This window comes from Perognathus longimembris, chromosome 11 (genome assembly GCF_023159225.1).
Source record: "Perognathus longimembris pacificus isolate PPM17 chromosome 11, ASM2315922v1, whole genome shotgun sequence".
NCBI classification, from domain to species: domain Eukaryota; kingdom Metazoa; phylum Chordata; class Mammalia; order Rodentia; family Heteromyidae; genus Perognathus; species Perognathus longimembris.
The window spans coordinates 36731347-36754819 of record NC_063171.1 but is presented as its reverse complement, the minus strand read 5'-3'; the positions used below and the strand labels follow the sequence as shown (position 1 = coordinate 36754819).

At 41.3% G+C, this 23473-nt stretch overlaps 1 protein-coding gene across 4 annotated transcripts in view; it reads right to left on the bottom strand.

The window, feature by feature from the left end:
• Positions 1-23473, bottom strand: part of Dcaf8 (DDB1 and CUL4 associated factor 8) — a 52363-nt gene that overhangs the window by 9552 nt on the left and 19338 nt on the right. For all 4 annotated transcript variants that reach the window (XM_048356621.1, XM_048356619.1, XM_048356622.1 and 1 more), the window contains 8 exons: positions 21188-21267; positions 19030-19703; positions 17750-17890; positions 15566-15660; positions 7270-7380; positions 2073-2145; positions 1376-1433; positions 758-865 (listed from right to left, as the gene is read on the bottom strand). In XM_048356621.1, coding sequence (XP_048212578.1) covers positions 758-865; positions 1376-1433; positions 2073-2145; positions 7270-7380; positions 15566-15660; positions 17750-17890; positions 19030-19703; positions 21188-21236 — 1309 coding nt within the window. In that variant the 5' untranslated portion in view covers positions 21237-21267. The remainder of the gene's footprint in view (positions 1-757; positions 866-1375; positions 1434-2072; positions 2146-7269; positions 7381-15565; positions 15661-17749; positions 17891-19029; positions 19704-21187; positions 21268-23473) is intronic.

Sequence of the window (23473 nt, the reverse complement as noted above, 5' to 3'; positions counted from 1 at the left end):
ATAAGGATGAGAGACAGATATTTTAAAAAAGATGACTCCAAGTGTACCCCAATTCTTTAACGTTGAGAAGTGACACAAAACAAAGGAAAGCCAATCTTTACTGGAAGATATCTTGAATTCAAAAGAATTATTTCCCCTCTGTACATCACCTTTATAATAACAATTTTTTTTAATTTAAAAAGAACTATTTCATCTTCCCTCCTTTAGCAGTACAAGCTTACTCTCCATTTTAGGTAATTCAGCACCACTGACTAAAAAAGGCTTTCCCTGGGGCTGGGACTATGGCCTAGTGGCAAGAGTGCTTGCCTTGTATACATGAAGCCCAGGGTTCGATTCCCCAGCACTACATATAAGTGGTGCTGTGGCTCAAGTGGTAGAGTGCTAGCCTTGAGCAAAAAGAAGCCAGGGACAGTGCTCAGGCCCTGAGTCCAAGGCCCAGGACTGGCAAAAAGAAAAAAAAAGGCTTTCCCTAACTCTCTGACAAAGTCTTTTGCCTAAAGAAATCATAGATAAAAGAAAAAAAGTCAGTTTAGATTCATGCCCAAACCAGTTATAGACACTATCAGTACTCTGAAGATGCTTCTAGTATAGTAGAAAACATGAAGACTGGGAATAAACCGTCACTGCCAAAGTGACACAGACAGTTGACTCCTTAAGTAGTTCCCATTTGTACAATGTGAGTATTGTGGCTTTCCTAACAAACACACTTGGGCCACAAAAAAAAAAAAAAAAAACAACCCTAGAAAAATAGTCTCACCTGTGGCATTATTTCTGTGACCCTTATACCTTTTAACATACTGAGCCCCATCACTGTGAGAGGAGTTGAAGAGGTAAATGTCTTCATCATTGTAACTGGCCAGGAGCTCTGCCAAGAACAAGAACATAGCAGTGAAGGCAAAGGCTGAAAAATAGACCAGGATTTGGGGGCTGGGTTGGGGTAAGAAGCAAGTAGTGCTCTCTTAATACTCAAGTATGGCACCAATCTTACTTAGGTGGAGCAGCAGGCAAAAGAAGTTATTTAAAGGTACTCTAGGAACATAGTGCCAACCCAGGGGTAGTAGAATACTAAGGAAGATCATACTCATTAACTCAGCAATGAATCAAAGACACAAGCAGCTGCTCAGACAAGAGCCTGGGCTTCTGGACAGGCCTGCCAAATATTAACTGTAGCATTTCATAAATTGTGCCTGGTTATCTCAAAGGGTCCTCTGCTGTGTCCTCCCACTTCATGCTCACCATCAGCAACTACTCCCCAACTTCTCCACTTGGAGCTATAGCACAGTGGTGAGCACTGGAGGGCACATGCCTCATTGGCTCAGCAGCTCCCTAGACAGAGGGGGCACGCCAGCCTAGGAGCTGGGCCCTGCTCACGTACCTGTGCCGTCGTGGCTGTACACAAGACAGGTGATGTTTGCTTTGGACTCACTGTTCACCTGCAATAAGGAGCAGATACTGACTGATGCCCCTCCCCCCCATTTGTTATACACTTTTAGGAATAGGTTTTCCTGAAAACTCCCCTGTATCTTCTCCCAGAAACAGACAGATGGTGGGGGTGGGATGAGGCAGTAGTATGACTGATAAAAGATAACCATCTCAATCAGGGGGAAGAATCTTAGGGCTCTCTCTTGATAACCTTATTTATTTAGTGCACAGGTAGGTGTGTGTGTGAATGTGTGTGCGTGTGCACCCATGTGTGCATGCATGCGTATGTGTGCTGGTACTAGGGCTTCAATTCAGGCCTCACACTCTCGCCTGGCTTTTTCACTCAAGGCTGGCACACTACCAGTAGGGCCACACTTCTACTTCCTTGGTTGCCTTCTCCATGCTACTAATTTCATACACACTGTCTCACTAGGCCTCACCATGATGGTGCAAGGCAATTATTGTCATCTATTCTGTCAATGAGAAAACGGAAGCTAACAAAATGGAGTTAAGTGGGAAAGCCAGAATTCAAATCTAGGTGTCTGACTTGAAAGTCCAAGCTCTTCCCCATATAACAGTAGGTACAGGGACAGCCTTGGAATCAAGCCATGAAAGTCAGGAACCATTCACTGACCCTTCATGAACCTTACCAGGTGATGAGGACAGAATTTCTTCAGTACTCCATTGTTCTCATTTTCATCAATCTTCCTCTGGTCATAAATCCTGTAATGGAAGAAGCAATAAAACTGTCAAAACTTTTTGGGGGGGTCAGTTATGGGGTTTGAACTCTGGGCCTGGGTGCTATCCCTGAGCTCTTCAGGCTCTTCAGCTCAAGGCTAGCTCTCTACCACTTGAGCCATAGCACCACTTCCGGTTTTCTGGTGGTTAACTGGAAATGAGAGTCTCACAGACTTTGCCGCCCCAGCTGGATCTGAACCTCAATCTTCAGATCTCAGCCTCCTGAGTAGCTAGGATTACAGGCGTGAGCCACTAGCCCCCCACAAAACTGTCAAAACGGTATTGGGAATATGGCCTAGTGGTGAAGTGCTCGTCTCATATACATGAAGCCCTGGATTCGATTCCTCAGCACCACATATATAAAAAAAAGCCGGAAGTGGCACTGTGGCTCAAGAGGCAGAGTGCTAGCCTTAAGCAAAAAGAAGCCCGGGACAGTGCTCAGGCTCTGAGTTCAAGCCCCAGGACTGGCAAAAAACCAAAACCAAACAAACAAAACTGTCAAAACTTCTGAACTGATACCTTGAAGAGTTTTAATTTGATGTAGTAGCAGCAAACATTTAGCTGATGCTGATAAAGAGTATTTTCACAAGCAAGTTCCTGGCACATGCTCTTCTTCTGTAAAGATCCTCCCTTCCCCAGCCATTTCCAAACTCTAACACTTTCATCCAGGTTATTTCCCATATCAAGTAGCAATCTCCTATTATATCTGTTGGGGGTTAGGGGGTAGCTGAAGAGCCTAGTTCTCTTGCTTAGCTTTTCTACTTAAGGCTGACCCTCTACCACTTGAACCACATCTCCACTTCTGACTTTTTGCTAGTTAAAGTCTCTCTGAATTGTCTGCGTGGGCTAGTTTCAAACTTCAATCCTTATGTCTCAGCCTCCTAAGAAGCTAGGTGGCATGAACCATTAGAGCCCAACATTATGTTAGGGTACATTTTGGCAGCACTGAGTTTTGAACTCTGGACTTCACACTTCCAAGTGCTCTTACCACTCAGCAACACCTCTCCTGTTTATATCCATTTTAAGTGGCTTCTCAACTTTTGTATTACCTGTTATTTTCATTGAATATAAAACTGTCCTTTACATGTATGTTATACCCTACACAAATTATTACTCATGGGCAAAGGCTATGCTATTCTATATAAGCCAGTGGTTTGTGGTTTCAGTCCTTCTTTCCCTCATACTACAAAAGCACCTATCTCCAACACTTTCACTCTTTTTTCCTTTCCATCAAGTAATGGCTTTCACTTTCCTTCTCTCTAACCTAAGCTTTATAAATATTTATAGTGTATTATGCCAGGTATTGAGGAGTAAGGTACATCCAGTCCTGGTGCTCACCCAGTGGTCTCCTCCAATCTCTCCCTGTTTCTCCAAAGGTGTTCTTTTTTGTGTGTATGTTCCAGCCCTGGGGCTTGAACTCAGGGCCTGGACCCTATCCCGGAGGTGTTTTGCTCAAAGCTAGTGTTCTTTCTACTGCTTGAGCCCTGACTCTACTTCTGGCTCTTTTGATGGTTTAACTGAAGAGTATCACAGGTTTTCCAGCCGAGGCTGGCTTCAAACTGTGATCCTCAGATCTCTGCTTCCTGAGCAGCTAGTATTACAGGAGTGAGCACCAGCACCTGGCTCCAAAGCTATTCTTAATCTCCTATTTCTAGGGACCTTGTTCAATTAATCAGCCCATTTCTCAATCTCTTCCTCATGGTCCGAGCACTGTTGCAAAATCCTTCTGCCGACTATCCTTTCCTACTACTGCTTTCTCTCTCCTTCCTCTGCAGTCAAATTATCCAAATGAATAATCTACATTCAATGTTTACACTTCCTTACTTCCTATCCTATAAGGCTTTGAGTCTCAACTCACCATTTTAATTTCAACAAGATACTTGCAAGCTTTGCTCTCTTGTTCTGAAATATTTTATTATTCTTTCTCTGAAGCACCTTTCCGTGATGCCCAACCACTCTTCAGTGATGTTGATATGCTTGCCTTTTTTCCCCCAATCCTTAAATGAGGTCCAGGATTGGGACTTGAACTTGGTGCTTTACATTTTCACTCACTGGCTAGCACTCTACCAACTGAGCCACACCTCCATCCCTTCATATTATATGTATTTAAAAAACTATTGCTTTTATATTCTCAAATATGATGGAGACTCAAAAGCAAGAAATACACTGCTCATATAGCAGTCCCCCTCTAATCTATAACTTCACATTTCATAATATCGGTTACCTGTAGTCATCCATCGTCAGAAAGTATTAAATGGAAAATCCCAGAATAAATAATTCAGATATTTTTGTAACTTTCATTATAATGCATTTCTGTGATCATCTTATTCTTGCTGCTGTTGATCTCTCATTAGGCATAATAAATTCCATTACTGACGCTTTAACAGCCACCTCTATGTCTTAAATCTGTTTCCAGGCTACATTTAGTATGAGCTGTAGACTTCTACTTAACAATTCGATACTGTTAGGGTACCCAAAAGTAAACTCATTCTTCTTCCAAAACTAAACTAATTTTAAACCTATTTCTTCCCCAGAATGTTTGTTAGTGGCACTTCTTTTTTTCAAATGAAAGTGGCCAAACCAGAAATCAAGTCCTTTTTCCCTATACAGCTAACGTATTTCTTCTCAATTGTATGTCTTGGGTGTTTATGTACATGAATGTATACATGTAGTATGTGTATGTGTATGTGTGTGTAGATTACTGTATCTTCCTTCTGACTTCCCTGCTCATGCTAGACTGGAATTATATCTAAAATGCAAAATTTGGGGTGGAAGTATGGCCTAGTGGCAGAGTGCTTGCCTCATATGCATGAAGCCCTGGGTTCAATTCCTCAGCACCACATATATAGAAAAAGCTGGAAGTGGCGCTGTGGCTCCAGAGGCGGAGTGCTAGCCTTGAGCAAAAAGAAGCCAGGGACATTGCTCAGGCCCTGAGTTCAAGCCCCAGAATTGGCAAAGAACAAACAAAATAAAATGCAAATTTTTATGTAAATTCTCTGCTTAAATCTTTTCAATGTATAATCTACTATATAAAAGTTTGAACTCCTTAGTATGGCTATCAACCATTTCCAAATTCTATCATTTTACTAGATATATTATTATTGCCTCGACATACATTATTCCCTTCCCCTGATATAATAATTTTCCCATTGTCTTTTAATACTTTGTGAGAAAAAAAACACCCTAAGTCTGCTATTTACTAGGTGAATAATATTACTTAATATTATTTAATATCTTGTTGTGAAGGGTTGAAGGTGTGGCTCAGTTGGCAGACTGCTAGCCAGTGAGTGAAAGTATAACGCACCAAGTTCAACTCCCAATCCTAGTTACTTAATATCTTTAATCTGGGCTGGGAATATGGCCTAGTGGCAAGAGTGCTTGCCTCATATACATGAAGCCCTGGGTTCTATTCCCCAGCACCACATATATACAAAACGGCCAGAAGTGATGCTGTGGCTCAAGGGGCAGAGTGCTAGACTTGAGCAAAGAGAAGCCAGGGACAGTGCTCAGGCCCTGAGTCCAAGGCCCAGGACTGGCAAAACACACACACACACACACACACACACACACACACACACACACACACAAACTTTAATCCATATACATGTCTCTTTAAAGCAGAGAATATGTCTTCCTGAGGGTATAATTAGCAAACAGTAGATGCCAGATAAATGAGTTAATCAATATATCTTTGTATCCTGCACAATCCCTTAACATCCTGCATAGATAGTACCTAGTAAAAATCTTGAGAAAATATGCTAAATGTTTATTTATTAGGCATGGCCCCAACCACCACCAAAAAGAGTGACGGTTATACTACCCTTTAGTAAATTTATCAGCTGTTAATCTATTTTTCCTTTTAAGTTTATTTAAATGGATGACTCTTAAATGTTATGAATCTATTATAAAATTTAAAAGTATGCATTTAAATATTCAGGCGCTACAGGAAATTTTTTGGCTTCTGGACCATTCTATGCTGCTTACTATCTAATGCTCTTGGTCCTTTATTTTTATAAAATGTATGTATATATATTTGTTTTGTTTTGTTTTTTGCCAGTCCTAGGGCTTGAACTCAGGGCCTGAGTACTGTCGCTGGCTTCTTTTTGCTTAAGGCTAGCACTCTTACCACTTGAGCCACAGTGCCACTTCCAGCTTTTTCTATATATGTGGTGCTGAGGAATTGAACCCAGGGCTTCATGTATACGAGGGGAGCACTTTACCACTAGGCCACATTCCCAGCCCCAAAATATATGTATATATATATTTAAACTTGAACTTGGGTCTTGACACTCTCGACTTTTTTTTTGGGGGGGGGGAGGGATACAGCTGGCATGCTACTGAGTCACACCTCCACTTCTGGCTTTTTAAGCTGGTTAACTGGAGGTAAGTCTCACAGATTTAGGGACTGAATCCACGGTGTCTACTTTCTCTAGGATGTGCCTCTTTGAGGCCTATTGTTACAATAGATGTTTAAGTAACAAAGGTGACTACTACAAATAAAAAGTTTAAGGGTTGGGAATGTGGCTTAGTGATAGAGTGCTTATCTTGCATGCATGAAGCCCTGGGTTTGATTCCTCAGTACCACACCACAGAAAAAGCTAGAAGTGGCACTGTGGATCAAGTGATAACCTTGAGCAAAAGAAGCTCAGGGACAGGGCCCAGGCCCTGAGGTCAAGCCCCAGGACTGGCAAAAAAACAAAACAGAAGAAGAAGAAAAAGTTTAAGACAGTGAGAGAAAAAAAAAAATCTCAGTTCACATTGAGTTCTCCCAAGTCAAATGAGGTCTGAATCCAAAACTAGTATTTAAAATTGCTAGTAAAATTTTATATATGAAAATGGTAGAAGATATGGGCTTATGTCTTTATTGCTAAGTGGAGAACTTCCGCAATTTATCAGACTTTTACAAACCATAACCTCTTAACAAGCAAAGCTATCTGTCACAATGTTACATTAGGGAACAGAATGTCTGAGGTCATTGTTTTGGAAAAAGTAAAAAATATTCAAGATGGTGGTTAGTAGACTCATATTTCACCATAAAGGAGTATATGGCAATATATAATTCATTAGTCTCAACTCTCAAAGACACACACATATAAACAGTAGACTCACCTCACAAACTGATCTCGTCCACCCACTGCAAACTGGTGGGTATTGGCAGGATTCACATAGATTGTATATAGTCCTACTTTCTTCTCTTTCTCTTTTGTCACTACCAGTTTCCTTTAAGAGGAGAAAAGCATAGTTACATTCTACAGAAGACCCAAGTGGAAGATAGGCAATCAGGGGGGTGAGGCAGAAGGATCAAAAGGATCAAAAGGTTAAAGCCAGTTTGGAGCTACATAATGAGTGCAAGGCTAGCCTGAGCTTGAGCAACAGCACAAGAGTTGGACCCCACACCCTGAAAAAAAATGTTGATGTGCATAATTATGGTTTATACTTATAAGTTGGGAAGTAGAGACCTGGAGGACAGTAGTTTGAGGCAGTTTGGGAATAAGTTATCAATGCACCAGGTCAATCAATAAAGACTTGGACATCATGGCATACTCCTGTCATCTCAGCTATGTGGGAAATACAAATAGGTGGAACTTCAATCCAAGCTAGCCCTGGTTAAACTTAAGATCCTATCCAAAAATTAACTAAGCAAAGAGGGTAAGGTCATGGGCAAGTGATGAAGCCTGCCTGACCAGCAAGTGCAAAACTCTGAGGTCAAATCCCAGAACTGCTTAAAACAAAAACAAAATCTAAAAAAAAAAGAAAAAAAAATCTCCGCAAGAAAAAAAAGAAAAAAAAAATCCCCGCAAAAGATACATAGTAATGACAAGTGAAAGCCAAGATAAAAATTTTGTTTCTTGACTTCTACTCAAGAAGAAACTTCTTAGTCAAGAAGAAAAACATTTTAATCTGTAAACAAAAGAAGTATTTTTGCTTTATTTTGGATGCTAAAACAAGAAAAGCACATGCATTTACTAATATACTATTTCATGATTGGGGGAAAAATGTAGTGAAGCCTTTTTCTAGTTTCAGCTGGGTACCAGTGGCTCACACCTATAACCCTAGCTATTCAGGAGTCTAAGATCTAAGGATCATGGTTTGAAGCTAGTGTGGGTCCATGAGGTTCATATCTACCATTATCTACCTAAAAGGCAGCTGTACCTCAAGTGGTAGAGCACCAGCTTTGAGCAGAGAAAGCTAAAGGACAGCATCCGGGACTCTTGAGATCAAGCCTAGTACCAGCTCACATACACACAAAAAAGAAGCATATGCTATGTTAAGAAAAATAAGACAGACTAAAAAACAAGTATTACATGTTTCCTCTAATATGTGAAATTTACAAGTAGGAGGATTGTCTTTAAAAGGGTGCCATGGGGAAAAGAGAAAGAAATTTAGAACAATTATGATCAAATACATTACAAAAATGTCACAAAATACATTTTGTTCATTAATAAATACTGACAAAAAAAGCATAAGCTGAAGTTATATGAATGTACTGCTCTTCAGAAATTTCAATTTAACTAGAATCCCATCTGGCAACCATCAGTCATTAAAGAGACAATATTAGCCAGGCACTGTTGGCTCACACCTGTAACCTTAGCTAGTCAGAAGGCTAAGATCCAGGAGTGCAGTTCGAGATCACCCTAGGAAGAAAAGTCTATGAGACTCTATTTCTAATGACTACCAAAAAGCAGGACCAGAGACATGGTTCAGCCTAGCAAATATGAGGCCTTGATTTCTACATCTAGTGCCACTACCAAATAACAATAATAGTAATAATAATGACGACGATGATATTGCCCTATGAAAAAATACTCTTGTGTCCAACCAAATTTGATATCATGAAGATTAATAAACTTACAAGCAAAAACATCAAGAAATTATAGGAAGATATTTGGCTTTAGCTTTTATTTTTTAATCTTAAAGGTTTTACTCATTTCTGGTACTATGGAAACAGAAACATAACCATGACAACGAGTTTCTTTGTAAAGAAACATTTTTAGCATCTTCTCTGCATGATCAAACAGTCTAGAACAGCTCTAAGCAAAGTGAAAAAATTTTTATTTAAAAATCTTGCAACTTGGGAAATGCATGGATCTAGAACAAATCATGCTAAGTAAGGTAAGCCAATCTCAAAGAGACAAATGGCATATGTTTTCTCTTATATGCAGAAGCTAGATCTAAAATACACAGGGACATGATAAATTACACAGGACTCCAGGCATTCACACACAGTGAGACCAAAGGAGGATACTCTTAGGAGGGGAAGATAAAGGCATAATACCTACGTGTATCTAATCATATAAAATTTGCTGAAATGAACTCCAGGAAATGGAAACAAGTAGTTTGTTTTCTTTGTTGCTGTTTTTATTTTCCTTTATGTCTTGTTTGTTCATTTATCTGTCTTTAGGAGGGTAAGTGTGGAGGGGAGCACAAAAATGGAGGGACAAAGGGTAAAGAAATGCAACAGTGATACTCACTAGGGGCACTGTTGAAAATGAACTTATACAACTTGTGGGTGGTGATAGGAGGGAAAACCTGGGAGAGAACAAGGGAAGGGGTGACCTTGCCCAAAAAGAAAAATACACTACCTGACTTACGCAACTGTAACCTCTCTATGTATCACCTTTCTAATAACAGTAAAAGAAGCCAGGGACAGTGCTCAGGCATTGAGTTCAAGGCCCAGGATTGGCCAAAAAATTAATTAATTAATTAATTAATTATAAATACAATGTAGAAAAACATGTCAAAAGTTTAACAGGCCAGGCGTAAGTGGCTCACGCCTATAATCCTAGCTACTCAGAAGGCTGAGATCTGAGGATTGCAATTCAAAGCAAGCCAGGAAAGTCCATGACATTCTTATTTCTACCAGAAAACCGGAAGTGGCACTGTAGCTCAAGTGGTAGAGTTGTTAGCCTGAGCTGAAGAGCTCAGGGACAGCGCCCAGGCCCAGAGTTTAAGCCTCACAACCAACAACAACAAGTGTTTTGCAAACAAAGGTAGCTAACAATAAACAGCTGTTCTGTAGATTTAGGATAGGGAACAGAAATAGATGCTAAGGTTGGGACTGGGAGTATGGCCTAGTGGCAAGAGTGCTTGCCTCGTATACATGAGGCCCTGGGTTCGATTCCTCAGCACCACATATACAGAAAATGACCAGAGGTGGCGCTGTGGCTCAAGTGGCAGAGTGCTAGCCTTGAGCAAAAAAGAAGCCAGGGACAGTGCTCAGGCCCTGAGTTCACGGCCTAGGACTGGCCACCCCCCCAAAAGAAAAAAAAAAAAAGATGCTAATGTTGCTCTTCCCCTAGTAATTTAAATTTTCAGAGGTACAGGGTCAGACAAATACAAAAGTTAACATGTAGGAGCAAAAGCTTTCTATGCCTAAATTTCCTGTTGGTAAATACCAAAAAAAAAATGCCTTGAGCTCTCTGGGGAACATGCAGAGGTACTATAAAAATTACTGATTAGGACTGGGAATGTGGCTTAATGGTAGAGTGCTTGCCTTGCTTGCATGAAGCCCTGGGTTTGATTTCTCAGCACCACATAAACAGAAAAAGCCAGAAGTGGTGCTGTGGCTCAAGTGGCAGAGTGTTAGCCTTGAGCAAAAAGAAGTCAGAGACAGTGCTCAGGCCCTGAGTCCAAGCCCCAGGACTGGCCAAAAATAAAAAAGATTGATTATAGTCAGGCGCCAGTGGCTCATGCCTGCAATCCTAGCTACTCAGGAGGCTGAGATTTGAGGATTGTGGTTCAAGGCCATCCCAGGCAGGAAAGTCCTGGAGACTCTTATCTCCAATTAACCACCAGGAAACTGGAAGTGGTGTTGTGGCTCAGTATGAGCTGAAGAGCTCAGGGACAGTGCCCAGGCCCAGAGTTCAAGCCCCACGACCGACAAAAAAATAAGTAAATAAAAAATTTTAAAACTGGGCTGGGAATATGGCCTAGTAATAAAGTGCTCATCTCATATACATGAAGCCCTGGGTTCAATTTCTCAGCACCACATATATAGAAAAAGCCGGAAGTGGCCCTGTGGCTCAAGTGGTAGAGTGTTAGCCTTGAGCAAAAAGAAGCCAGGGACAGTGCTCAGGCTCTGAGTTCAAGCCCCAGGACTGGCAAAAAAACAAAACAAAACAAAGTAAAAATTTAAACTGTGTGTACATATACATATATATATGATATGTATGTATGCACATATATATATGTGTGTATATATATATATCACCCATACTTATATATTAAATTTCTGAAAATATCAATTTCATGTACTCTTAGAGACTCTATGCCAACTTCACACAAAAATGACTTATACAGCTGGGTATTTTGATACCTGACTGCAGTCCCAAAACCTAGGAGGCTGAGGTAAGGGAATCTTTATGTTCAAGCACAGGCTACAAAGTAAGACTCTGTCTTGAAAAGGAAAAAAGCTTGATATAAGCAAACTTCAGGCACAAGATGAACACATGAAAACAGCTTCAGCTACCCCACCTGTCCTAAACATAAAAGTACTTCAAAACCAAACCTTTTTTGAAGGCTCTTATTTCCAGAATTTAGGCTTCCTTCTTCTTAAGATTCTGTGCCACCCATCAGTTTGTTTCTAGATCCTTGGTCAACCCTTAGCCAGATTTTTTCCCACATCATTTGATTTCACACTCAAAGATCTGCCAAAGTCACCTGCTCTACCCATTTCTTGAACTACATTAATAGTCATCTAACAAGAGTGTCCTTTTGAACCTGATCCACAGGATAAAATTCTGTATTACAACCCACTAATATGGTAGATAAAAAAAATTCATGATCATTTCTTACATCTTTGCACTTCCCTTCTCCTATGAAAAATGTACTAATTTTCCATTATTGTTACAGAACCACAGATATAGATCTAGAAAAGAAAAACAATCTGTTTGAAAGAGTTAAGCCAGGAGCCAGTGTCTCGTGCCTGTAATCCTAGCAACTCAGGAGGCTGAGATCCGAGGACCTCAGAAAAGTCCCCATGAGACTCTTATAGCCAATTCATCACCAGAAAACCAGAAGTGGTACTGTGGCTCAAGTGGTAGAGTGCTAGCCTTGAGCAAAAAAGCACAGGGACAGTGCCCAGGCCCAGAGTTCAGGCCCCATGACTAATAAATGAAAGCAAAATTTTAAAAAGGAGTTGAAATAATTGTCTCAAAGCTATAGAAACCTATAGAACTACTACAGATACTCCTTGACTTATGGTGGGAGTATGTCCCAGTAAAGCCATCATAAATTGAAAATATTTTAAGCTAAAAATGCATTTAGTACACCTACTGAACCTCAGAGCTTGGAACACAACGTACAGTATTAGTTGTTTATTCTGGTGATAGTGTGGCTGACTGAGAACTGGGTATGTTGCTGCTGCCCAGCATCACAATGTAACTCCACACTGCTAGCCCAAAAACTCAAAAAAATTTTTTTCAAAATTTTAAATAATAGTTTTTACTGAATGTGGATCACTTCCACTTTCACACTATGATGAAGTTAAAACATCAAGTCAACCCATCATTAAGTCAGAGAACATCTGTACCAAGCTTGTTTCCTCTCTACTACAAACCCATCATCTCCCCAGCTTGCTTCCTCTTGAAAATTATATTTCCAATCTTTCCCTTCTCCAGACCTAAAATATCGCCATCACTTAAAAAGTTATGATTCTTTCTAGACAACTTTTTCTACATTTGTTGATAAATAAGTCTAATTAAAATCACCTTTCAAATTACATTTCCTAAATTAATTTACATTTACTTGTATCCCAGCTAAGTAATTGACATTCCTTTCTCAATATTGCTACTGACTTACAAAATGTGTTTTCAAAATTTTTAGGATTGGGGGCTGGGGATATAGCCTAGTGGCAAGAGTGCCTGCCTCGGATACACGAGGCCCTAGGTTCGATTCCCCAGCACCACATATACAGAAAACGGCCAGAAGCTGCGCTGTGGCTCAAGTGGCAGAGTGCTAGCCTTGAGCGGGAAGAAACCAGGGACAGTGCTCAGGCCCTGAGTCCAAGGCCCAGGACTGGCCAAAAAAAAAAAAAAAAAAAAAAAAAAATTTTAGGATTGGGGCTGGGAATACGGCCTAGTGGCAAGAGCGCTTGTCTCGTATACATGAAGCCCCGGGTTCGATTCCCCAGCACCACATATATAGAAAATGACCAGAAGTGGCACTGTGGCTCAAGTGGCAGAGTGCTAGCCTTGAGCAAAAAGAAGGCAGGGACAGTGCTCAGGCTCTGAGTTCAGGGCCCAGGACTGGCAAAAAAAAAAGGAAATGGAAAGACTTAGAAAAAAATCTTATTAAGTAAAGTGAGCCAGACCCAAATATTTGGACAAATAAATAAATAAATAAATAAGGATTAAAAGACAATAAATACAGTGGGAGGAAGGAGGACTAATGAAGAGGAGGAATGAGAATGAATATGGTCCGTGTTTATCTACATGGATGAAACTAGAACAATAAAACCTGTTGGAAGGGGCTGGGAATATGGCCTGGTGGTAAAGTGCTTGCCTCGTATACATGAAGCCCTGGGTTCGATTCCTCAGCACCACATATATAGAAAAGGCTGGAAGTGGTGCTGTGGCTCAAGTGGTAGAATGCTAGCCTTGAACAAAAAGAAGCCAGGGACATTGCTCAGCCCCTGAGTACAAAAGCCTCAGGACTGGCAAAAAAAAACAAAACAAAAGCTATTGGAAGCTGGACACCAGTGGCTCACATCTATAATCCTAGCTACCCAGAATGCTGAGATCTGAGGATGGTGGTTCAAAGCCAACCGGGGCAGGAAAGTCTATGGAACTATTATCATCCAGGGAAAAAAAAGAAATAGAAAAAAACTGGAAATGGCTGGGTGCCAATCGCACATGCCTATAATCCTAGCTACTCAGGAAGCTGAGATCTGAGGATAGCAGTTCAAAGCCAGCCGGGGCAGAACAGTCCATGAGACTCTTATCTCCAATTAACCACCAGAAAACTGGGAGTAGTGCAGTGTCTCAAGTGGGAGAGTGCTAGCCTTGAGCTGAAGAGCTCAGGGATAGTGCCACAGGCCCAGAGTTCAAGCCCCACAACTGACAAAAAGAAAAAAAGAAGAAGAAAACTGGAAATGGAGCTATGGTGCAAGAGGTAAAGAACCAACCTTGAGTGAAAAAAGCTCAAGAACAAAGCTCAGGCCCTGAGTTCAAGCATCAAGACAAGCACAAAAAAAAGAAAGAAAGAAAGAAAATGGATGGTGGGAGAAGAACAGTAAGAGAGGTAAGACTGATTGGGATACATTGTACACTTGTGTGGAAAAAAGTACAGAAAAAGTTCTACCTATACACACAAAACAGACCGGAAAGGTATTCAAAATTAGGAACAATAGATATCAATAGCAAGAAAAATGGGAGCAGTTCATGAGAGAGCATAGATTTTAGTCTATATATATTATTACTTAAGTTTCCTTGGATGTACTTTTCTTTTTTTTTGCCAGTCCGGGGGCTTGAACTCAGGGCCTGAGCACTGTCCCTGGCTTCTTTTTTCTTAAGGCAAGCCTTTTCTATATATGTGATGATGAGGAATCAAACCTAGGGCTTCATGTATATGAGGCAAGCAAGCATTCTTGCCACTAGGCCATATTCACAGCCCCGTACTTTTCTTTATAATTAAAAGAAAACTAGATTATAATAGTAACTGTAAATTTTTTTGGGGGGGGTCAGTCATGGGCTGCCCATGAACTTTTTTGTTCAAGCCTAGTGCTCTACCATTTTGAGCCACAGTGCCACTTCTAGTTTTCTAGGAGTTAAATGGAGATAAGTCTCACGGATTTTCCTGCCCTGGCTGGCTTTGAACCATGATCCTCAGCTATCAGCCTCCTGGGTAGCTGTGAGCCACCAGCACCCAGCATTAACTCTAACTTAATTCCAACCATAGAGCAGACACTATTTTGGGACATCATATATATGTATGTATATATATTAAAATACCATAAATATAATTAAGATAATCCTCACAGAAACTCCTAGAGAAGGAAAGAGGTAATATGCCTACAGTCAGGTCAAAGGAGCTTTGATTCTGAAGATTACATATATCATAACTAGTAATGCTAGAGTTGAGAGTCTGACCTAATTCTGTGTGGATACAAACAAGATGTTGTATGTTCTATGATAATATGCAGCTTTAAAGGGGAATATAATTTACCCATTAGTCTCAACTTTATATACAAATGGATGAAAAAAATGACTATAATTTTCTTGAGAAATCAAGTAACCTGGGTAGTATTTCACTGCTAAGAAACATATACAGGAAGATTCTCCTAAATCTAAGCTACTTCTTATCATAGGCACAAAAATACTATTCCAGTGGACCCAGGGCCTGAACATTACTAAGACACAGGGAGTATTTTCAAAACCAAAGGACAGAGTTCTATGGCTATACTTACGAAGCTGGCCGGTCTTGTCTCAGGTCAATGGTGAAAACAACTGCATCTTCACCTGCAGACAGGAACGTACAGGGAGAGTCTGGTTCCAGAGCTAACTGAAAGAGCAAAGGGGTAAGGATAAGGTTTCTAAAGATTAGAGTTAGAAGTAATCTAGTTCATTCCTTTAGAAAGAATGTATTTAAAATGTCTTAGCAAAAGAAATATCTACATTTGCCAGGTGCTGGTGGCTCACGCCTGTAATCCTAGCAACTTAGAAGGCTTACGTCTGAGGATTGCAGTTCAAAGCCAGCCCAGGCAAAAAAAAAAAAAAAAAAAAAAAAAAGGTTGTGGACTCCGGAAGTGGTGCTGTGCTTCAAATGGTAGAGCACTTGTCTTGAGCACAAAGAACCTCAGGGACAGTGCCCAGTCCCTGAGCTCAAGCCCCAGGACTGGCAAAAACAAACATACAAACAAAAACTACATTTATTGTTGCTACTGTAAAATCTTAAGAAAGGAGATAATTTAAGCTTCACTCTCAGAGTGAATTACTCATAGCCTCTTTGAGTGAGGATAGAAGAACTTCAACTAGTTGATTTGTTATTAAGTCCAGAAGGGACCTGAACAGAGATAACAAAGGAGAACAACCATTAAGAGTTTATTCTCACTCTGTACGTCAGTTTGATAATAAAAATTTGAGAAAAAAAAAAAAAGAGTTTATTCTCAGGGGCTAGGGATATGGTATAGTGGCAAGAGTGCCTGCCTCATATACATGAGGCCCTGGGTTCGATTCCCCAGCACCACATATACAGAAAATGGCCAGAAGTGGCGCTGTGGCTCAAGTGGCAGAGTGCTAGCCTTGAGCAAAAAGAAGCCAGGGACAGTGCTCAGGCCCTGAGTCCAAGCCCCAGGACTGGCCAAAAAAAAAAAAAAAAGAGTTTATTCTCAGGCTGGGATGTGGCTTAGTGGTACAGTGCTTGCCTAGCATCCATGAAGCCCTAACATGAATGAAGCCTACAAACAGAAAAGGCCAGAAGTGACACTGTGGCTCAATTGGTAGAGTGGCAGCCTTGAGCAAAAGAAGCTCAGGAACAGTGCTCAGGCCCTGCGTTCAAGTCCCAGGACTGGCAAAAAAAAAAATTCTGAAACAAACTCAATTCCACACCTTCAAATGTAGAGAAGAAAGTATTCAAGGTTTAGTCCCCAGCCCCCTCAGTTTCATTCCTTTATATCTTTTTTTTTTGGGGGGGGGGCCAGTCCTGGGGCTTGGACTCAGGGCCTGAGCACTGTCCCTGGCTTCTTCCCGCTCAAGGCTAGCACTCTGCCACTTGAGCCACAGCACCACTTCTGGCCATTTTCTGTATATGTGGTGCTGGGGAATCGAACCCAGGGCCTCATGTATACGAGGCAAGCACTCTTGCCACTAGGCCATATCCCCCAGCCCTCATTCCTTTATTTCTTAGTTCTGAAAGTTATCTATCTAGTGGGTTGGAAATTAGGCTTAAAAATATCAAAGAAACCTATAGGTGATCTGATTTTCCCCAACTATATGGACTAGAGAGGAATACTCAAATCCACTTACATATTTTCTTAAGTTGTATAAGAAGAGAGTCCCATTTTTGGCATGGAAAAACACAATGTCTACCCTGAAACTGGGCAGGGTCTTCTTACTGGCTACAACCAACACTTCCAAGGTTTCCAAAAACAGTGTTATTCATGTGCTGAGAGTTGTGAGCAATAAGGTTAGGAGCTCTCACACATAAAGAACCAGCCACTAGCACCTCCAAACTGTTAAAACATCCTGAAAACAGGGCAAGTGGAGTAGCTTAAGTGGGAGAGCATCTGCTTAGCAAATACAAGACTCTGAGATCAAATCCTAGTACCTCAAAACAAATAAATAAATCAGTAAATATCAGACATCTGGAAGGCTTAGAAACTCAAGGATCTCCGAACCAACCATGGCTCAAACTAGGAGTTAGGCACAAGCTACTGAATGCTTCAACTATATGATCTGGGGCTCTCTCAAATATTTATCTACCCTGAAACTTAAGGTGGTTGTTTTTGCTTCCTTCTTAAGTAGAAATTTTAGGAATTAAAGAGACAAATGATATTAACAAAAGAGATACATTGTAGAGAGCTAAAAGAGAACACTGGAAAAGACCCATAAAGGTTCTAGATTCACCAACTTTGGGGCAAAGGCATATTTACCTTATGGGAAGCTCCTTTGTGCTGGGCCACACGTTTTGTAGTCTTGCAGCACTGTGTAGCAGATAGTTCTGCTACCCGAACCTGCCCATCACGGGCACACATGGCCAGGGTGGAATCCCCACTGTTAGGAAGGAACTTTGCCTGGGGTGTTAAGAATAAAAAAAGGAATGCACAAAAGAAATGGGAGAGATAAATTTAAGCAAAAAGGTGATGATGACCCCAGTTTACCCTCCTTTTCTTGCATGACAGCTGAGTATTATTCTTCTACTTTTGTACAACTGACTATGCCCACTTTCTTCTCGAAGTTAAAGAAAAAGCGTCTTCTGATCTAAAGGAGCATTCTACTTGGTTTTGAAAGGCTGAATGGTACATGATCAACTGGTAAGGTAAACTAGGATTATATCTTAAGAGGAAAATATAAAGAAGGAAAATTTCGATTCATAAAGCAAACATAAATTTGCCATAAAGGAAAAATACAAACTGAAAAGGAATGGGGAATGAAAGAATATGCTAGTAACAATATGGAGGATGAGGTGACAAAAATAATATTAGCTAAACTTACTAAATGTAATTATGTACCAGTCATGGTTTTAAACTGGTTTTGTTGCTCTTTTTTGTCAGTGCTGGACACAAAACCTACAGCCTCACACATGCTTAGCACACATTCTACCACTGAGCTACACCTCCAATTCATTCAGATATCTGCATAATAGGGCTGGGAATGTGGCCTAGTGGTAGAGTGCTTGCCTAGCATGCATGAAGCCCTGGGTTTGATTCCTCAGCACCACATATACAGAAAAAGCTGGAGGTGGTGCTGTGGCTAAGTGGTAGAGTTCTAGCCTTGAGCAAAAAGAAGCCAGGGACAGTACTCGGGCCCTGAGTTCAAGCCTCAGGACTGTCAAAAACAAAAACAAACAAAAAAACAGTTATCTGCATAACTCTGTAAGACCCATCTTGTATAAACTGAAATAAGTGAAAATCAAGTTTTCACTTGTGGATTAAAAACTAGGCAGTTTGGTTCAAGAGTCTGTGCACCTATACTACACTTTCATACCACCACACTACTATAAACACAAGTACCCCAAGTATAACCAGACTTTCAGAGGATCCTTACATACAAGGAAAGAAAAGGCTGCAAGTGATATTTGAGTATGTCATTAAGGAACCAAAATAGGGTCAAGTCCTGATATTTAATTCCTACCAACTCACTACTAGCTTCCACACAGAAGGCTCAGATTCGTTTAACTTGATTCAGTTGCTATTATGCTTCCTTGCCTCACCTGGAAGACATTACTTTTGTGGCCACTCTCAAAGTCAAGTACTGGCTGTCGCCGAACCCAATCCCACACCACCACCTTCAGGTCATCGCTGCCACTGGCCAGCCAGGTGCCGCGCTGGTTAAAGTGCAGGGTATTGACACAACCGGTATGGCCCTCAAGCCCATGTTGCAGGCGGAAACGCTGTACAAATACTCTTGCCCCACAGGCCTCATACACAAACCGGGCACTTGAACCCAGTTCTCGCTCCCGAAGGGCAGGAAGGGCTTGCCAGCGAGGACGAGGTAGGGCTGTTGTCTCTGAAGACACCCAGTCCTCAAGGGCCCGTTCATCATCTGATGAGTCCTGGTCACGGCTGGCCCGCTTGCGCTGTACACGACGCCGAGGCTGCTCTTCTTCCTCCTCCTCCTCCTCTTCTTCCTCTTCCTCTGAATGGTCATGAACTCGGTTTTCATCATTGATGGAGTAATGGCCAGTGTCCTCCATGCTATCAGAGTCTTTTTCTTCACCTGAGCTCTCTGTGTCTGTGCCTCGACTTTCTGTGCTGGTCCGAGTAGGACCACCATCATCCACAGTCAAACTCAAACTCAGATCTGAGGCCTCCACTTCAATGCCTGAGGATGTCTCCCTTCCTTCTTCAGCTCCAGACATCTCTTCTGGACTGCTAGACAGGCTTCCTGCACATTAATGAAGAAATAAGTAGATGAAATAAACAATAAAGAAATAAGATGAGGTAGTGATCAAAACTATCCACCTTAGTCTAAGAAACGATTACATCACAAAACAATATGTATGTATTTGTATGTGTGTATGTATATATATATTTTTTTTTATTTAGTCAAGGTGGTTACAAATGCTTATAAAAAGTAACTTCTAAGAGAACATCTTATAAAGGATAAGATTAAGATGATAGCTGCAAAGTCCAGTGCTAGTGTCTCAAACCTGTAATCCTAGCCACATAGGAGGCTGAGATCTGAGGATCACAATTTGAAGCCAGCCCAAGCAAGAATGTCCATGAAACTCTTATCTCAAAAAAAAAAAAAAAAAAAAAGCCAGAAGTGGAACTGTGGCTCAAATGGTAGAGTGCTAGCCTTAAGCAAAAAAGCTCAAGGACAGTGTCCGGGCCCTGAGTTTAAGCTCCAGGACTGGCATAAAAACAAACCAACAGAAAAAGATTACAGCAGCAAGCTGGATGCCAGTGGCTCACACATGTGATCCTAGCTACTCAGGAAGCTTGAGATCTGAGGATCATGATCCAAACCCAGGAAAGTCCATTAAGATTTTTACCTCACCAAAAAGACAGAAGTAGAACAGTGGCTCAAGCAGTAGAGTGCTAGCCTTGAGCTAAAACCTCAAGGACAGTGCCTAGGCCCCGAGTTCAAGCCCCAAGACAGCATATAAAAAAAGAGAGATGGGGGGCTGGGGATATAGCCTAGTGGCAAGAGTGCCTGCCTCGGATACACGAGGCCCTAGGTTCAATTCCCCAGCACCACATATACAGAAAACGGCCAGAAGCGGCGCTGTGGCTCAAGTGGCAGAGTGCTAGCCTTGAGCGGGAAGAAGCCAGGGACAGTGCTCAGGCCCTGAGTCCAAGGCCCAGGACTGGCCAAAAAAAAAAAAAAAAGAGAGATGGGCTGGAAATGTGGCTTAGTGGTAGAGTGTTTGCCTGGCATGCATGAAGCCCTAGGTATTCATTTCCTCAGCACCACATAAACCAAAAAAGCTGGAAATGACGCTGTGGCTCGTGGTAGAGCACTAGCCTTGAGCACAAGAGAGGCTCAGGGACAGAGCCCAGGCTCTGAGTTCAAGCCCCAGGATGAGAGAGAGAGAGAGAGAGAGAGAGAGGGAGAGAGAGAGAGAGGGAAAGAGAGGGAGAGAGAGGGAGAGAGAGGGAAAGAGGGAAAGAGGGAGAGAGAGAGAGACAGAGAAAGAGAGAGAGACAAAGAGAGATCCAAACTACTGGACTTCTTAGAGGCATATCTGTTATTAGTCTTTTGAAAACAATCAGATAAAATTTGAAGGATAAAGAGTACTAGATAATCCAAAAAAAAGTGTCTCCATACTTCCCTATATCCAAAACAAAACAGGAAGGATTCCTTTACCCCATAGGAGGACCTCAGTTGATAGTAAAATTAGCTTCACCTTCACTTTGGTCTCTTACCATTAGCTAAGTCTGTTTTGCCCTCTGTGCTGCTCCCTTTGCTGGACATCTTAAATGTTGTTTGCTGTAGCCAGCCTCAACTTTAGGAGAAGAAGAAAATGAAATAGTTAGAAGACAACCTGGGAAAGACATTAAGAAACAAGGAAATTTAACCATGAACATAGGTCTGTGTCATTTTTATAAAAATGATTTTTTTGTTTGTTTTTTGTCAGTCCTGGTGCTTGGGATTCAGGGCCTGAGTACTGTCCCTGGCTTCTTTTTGCTCAAGGCTAGCACTCTACCTCTTGAGCCATAGGGCCACTTCGGCTTTTTCTGTTTATGTGGTACTAAGGCATCAAACCCAGGGCTTCATGCATGCTAGGCAAGCACTCTACCACATTCCCAGCCCCCCAAAATGATTTTTTTTTTTGGCCATTCCTGGCCCTTGGACTCAGGGCCCTGAGCACCTTCCCTAGCTTCTTCCTGCTCAAGGCCAGCACTCTGCCACCTGAGCCACAGCACCCCCTCTGGCCGTTTTCCATATATGTGGTGCTGGGGAATCGAACTATCGAACTGAGAGCTTCATGTGTAGGAGGCAAGCACTCTTGCCACTAGGCCATATTCCCAGCCCAGTCCTTTTTTTTTTTTTTTGCCAGTCCTGGGCATGAACTCAAGGCCTGAGCACTGTCCCTGGCTTCTTTTTGCTCAAGGCTAGCACTCTGCCACTTGCGCCACAGCACCACTTCTGGCTGTTTTCTATATATGTGGTGCCAAGGAATCGAACCCAGGGCTTCATGTATATGAGGCAAGCACTCTTGCCACTAGGCTATATTCCCAGCCCCCCAAAATGATTTTTTATGTATGCTTAACAGGGCTTCTCAGTTGCTGAAAGCCTATCAATTTTTTCCCCCCTACTTCTAGTTAGATACAAAGGGACATTTAGGAAGGATCAACTGCCATTTCTCTAATCACTGAGTTTGGGCTGGGAATATGGCCTAGTAGCAAGAGTGCTTGCCTCTAATCACTGAGTTTTTTTCAAGATGGAAAAGAGTAAACTGAAATACAACCTGGGACAGCAGACATACATGAAATTATGAGCTTCAATTCAATGCAAATAGCTATCTATACCTTTAGCACTGCCCTCTAGATAAGAATTTTCCATTTTCCACATATATCCACGGAATGCTTTGTAAAACACTCGTTTATACAACTTGAAGAGTTCAGTCAGATTCTGAGTATCATTTTACATGCAAAGCAACAGATAAAATAAATTAAGCTCTTGGTAAAAGCTGAGCTTTAATTTCACTCAGATGCCTAGCTTCAAACTTAATATAAGCACAGATATTAAAGATTATAAAAGCAAGCTGGAATTGAACTTGGAGCACTTACCCCTAAGAAAGAACTGTAAGGCCAAGCATTTCAACTGTTCTTCTCCCATCTAAAGACTGACAAGCAGTATCAAATGTAAATGTGGTACTTGATGAAAAGGACATTTCCACTAAACCATCTTGATCCATTTTAGATAATGGGAAACATTATTTCAGTTAATTCTACCAACTTTCCCCAAACTTTTATCTTTCTAGCAGAGCTCTAATGACAACTAGGATTCATACCTAGCTTATTTCTTATGTGCCACTATAACAAACACATTGCCTATCCTCACCCCCAAGGCCTTACTGCAACCTCCAGCAAATTCCAAACAGCAAAGAATAATATTATTCAGACTAGAATTTTGTTAAGCCCTTTCAGTGCCTTGGACAAAAGGCACTGGTAAAAGACAAAGTATGATTATGACCCTAGGCTGTGTACCCAGGCACACTGGCCTCCTATTTCTCAACAGCCTTTTCATTCCGTAACAATTATTCCAGAAGCAGCCACATCCTTATCTCTGACTCTGTACAGAAATCTATGCTGCTTTATAAAAAGTGTCCTCTTCCAAGAGACAGTTGCCTAAAGATTGGTTGCAATGGGACAATAGGAAAGAAGAGAGCCAAAGAATTTCAGGAAAGGACACCTAAAAGGGAAAAGATGAAAGGCAACAGAAAACAGATGTGTGAAGCCACATAAAAATAGTAAAGAGCTATTTGCAGACCAGCCTGTTTTCTTTCTCTTACTCTGATGTATATATTTTGTACAGCATTTCTCATACAGCACTTGATTTCTTCTCCTAACAGTGTCTGTTTATGTTCTTTAGCATATTAGCCATATCTTCTCCATCCAAGATTTAAAATTACACTACTTACTAGAGTCCTAAGAAGTGGGAAGATGATTACATAACTGTGTCTGCAAGGCAACAAAGGTCAGAAG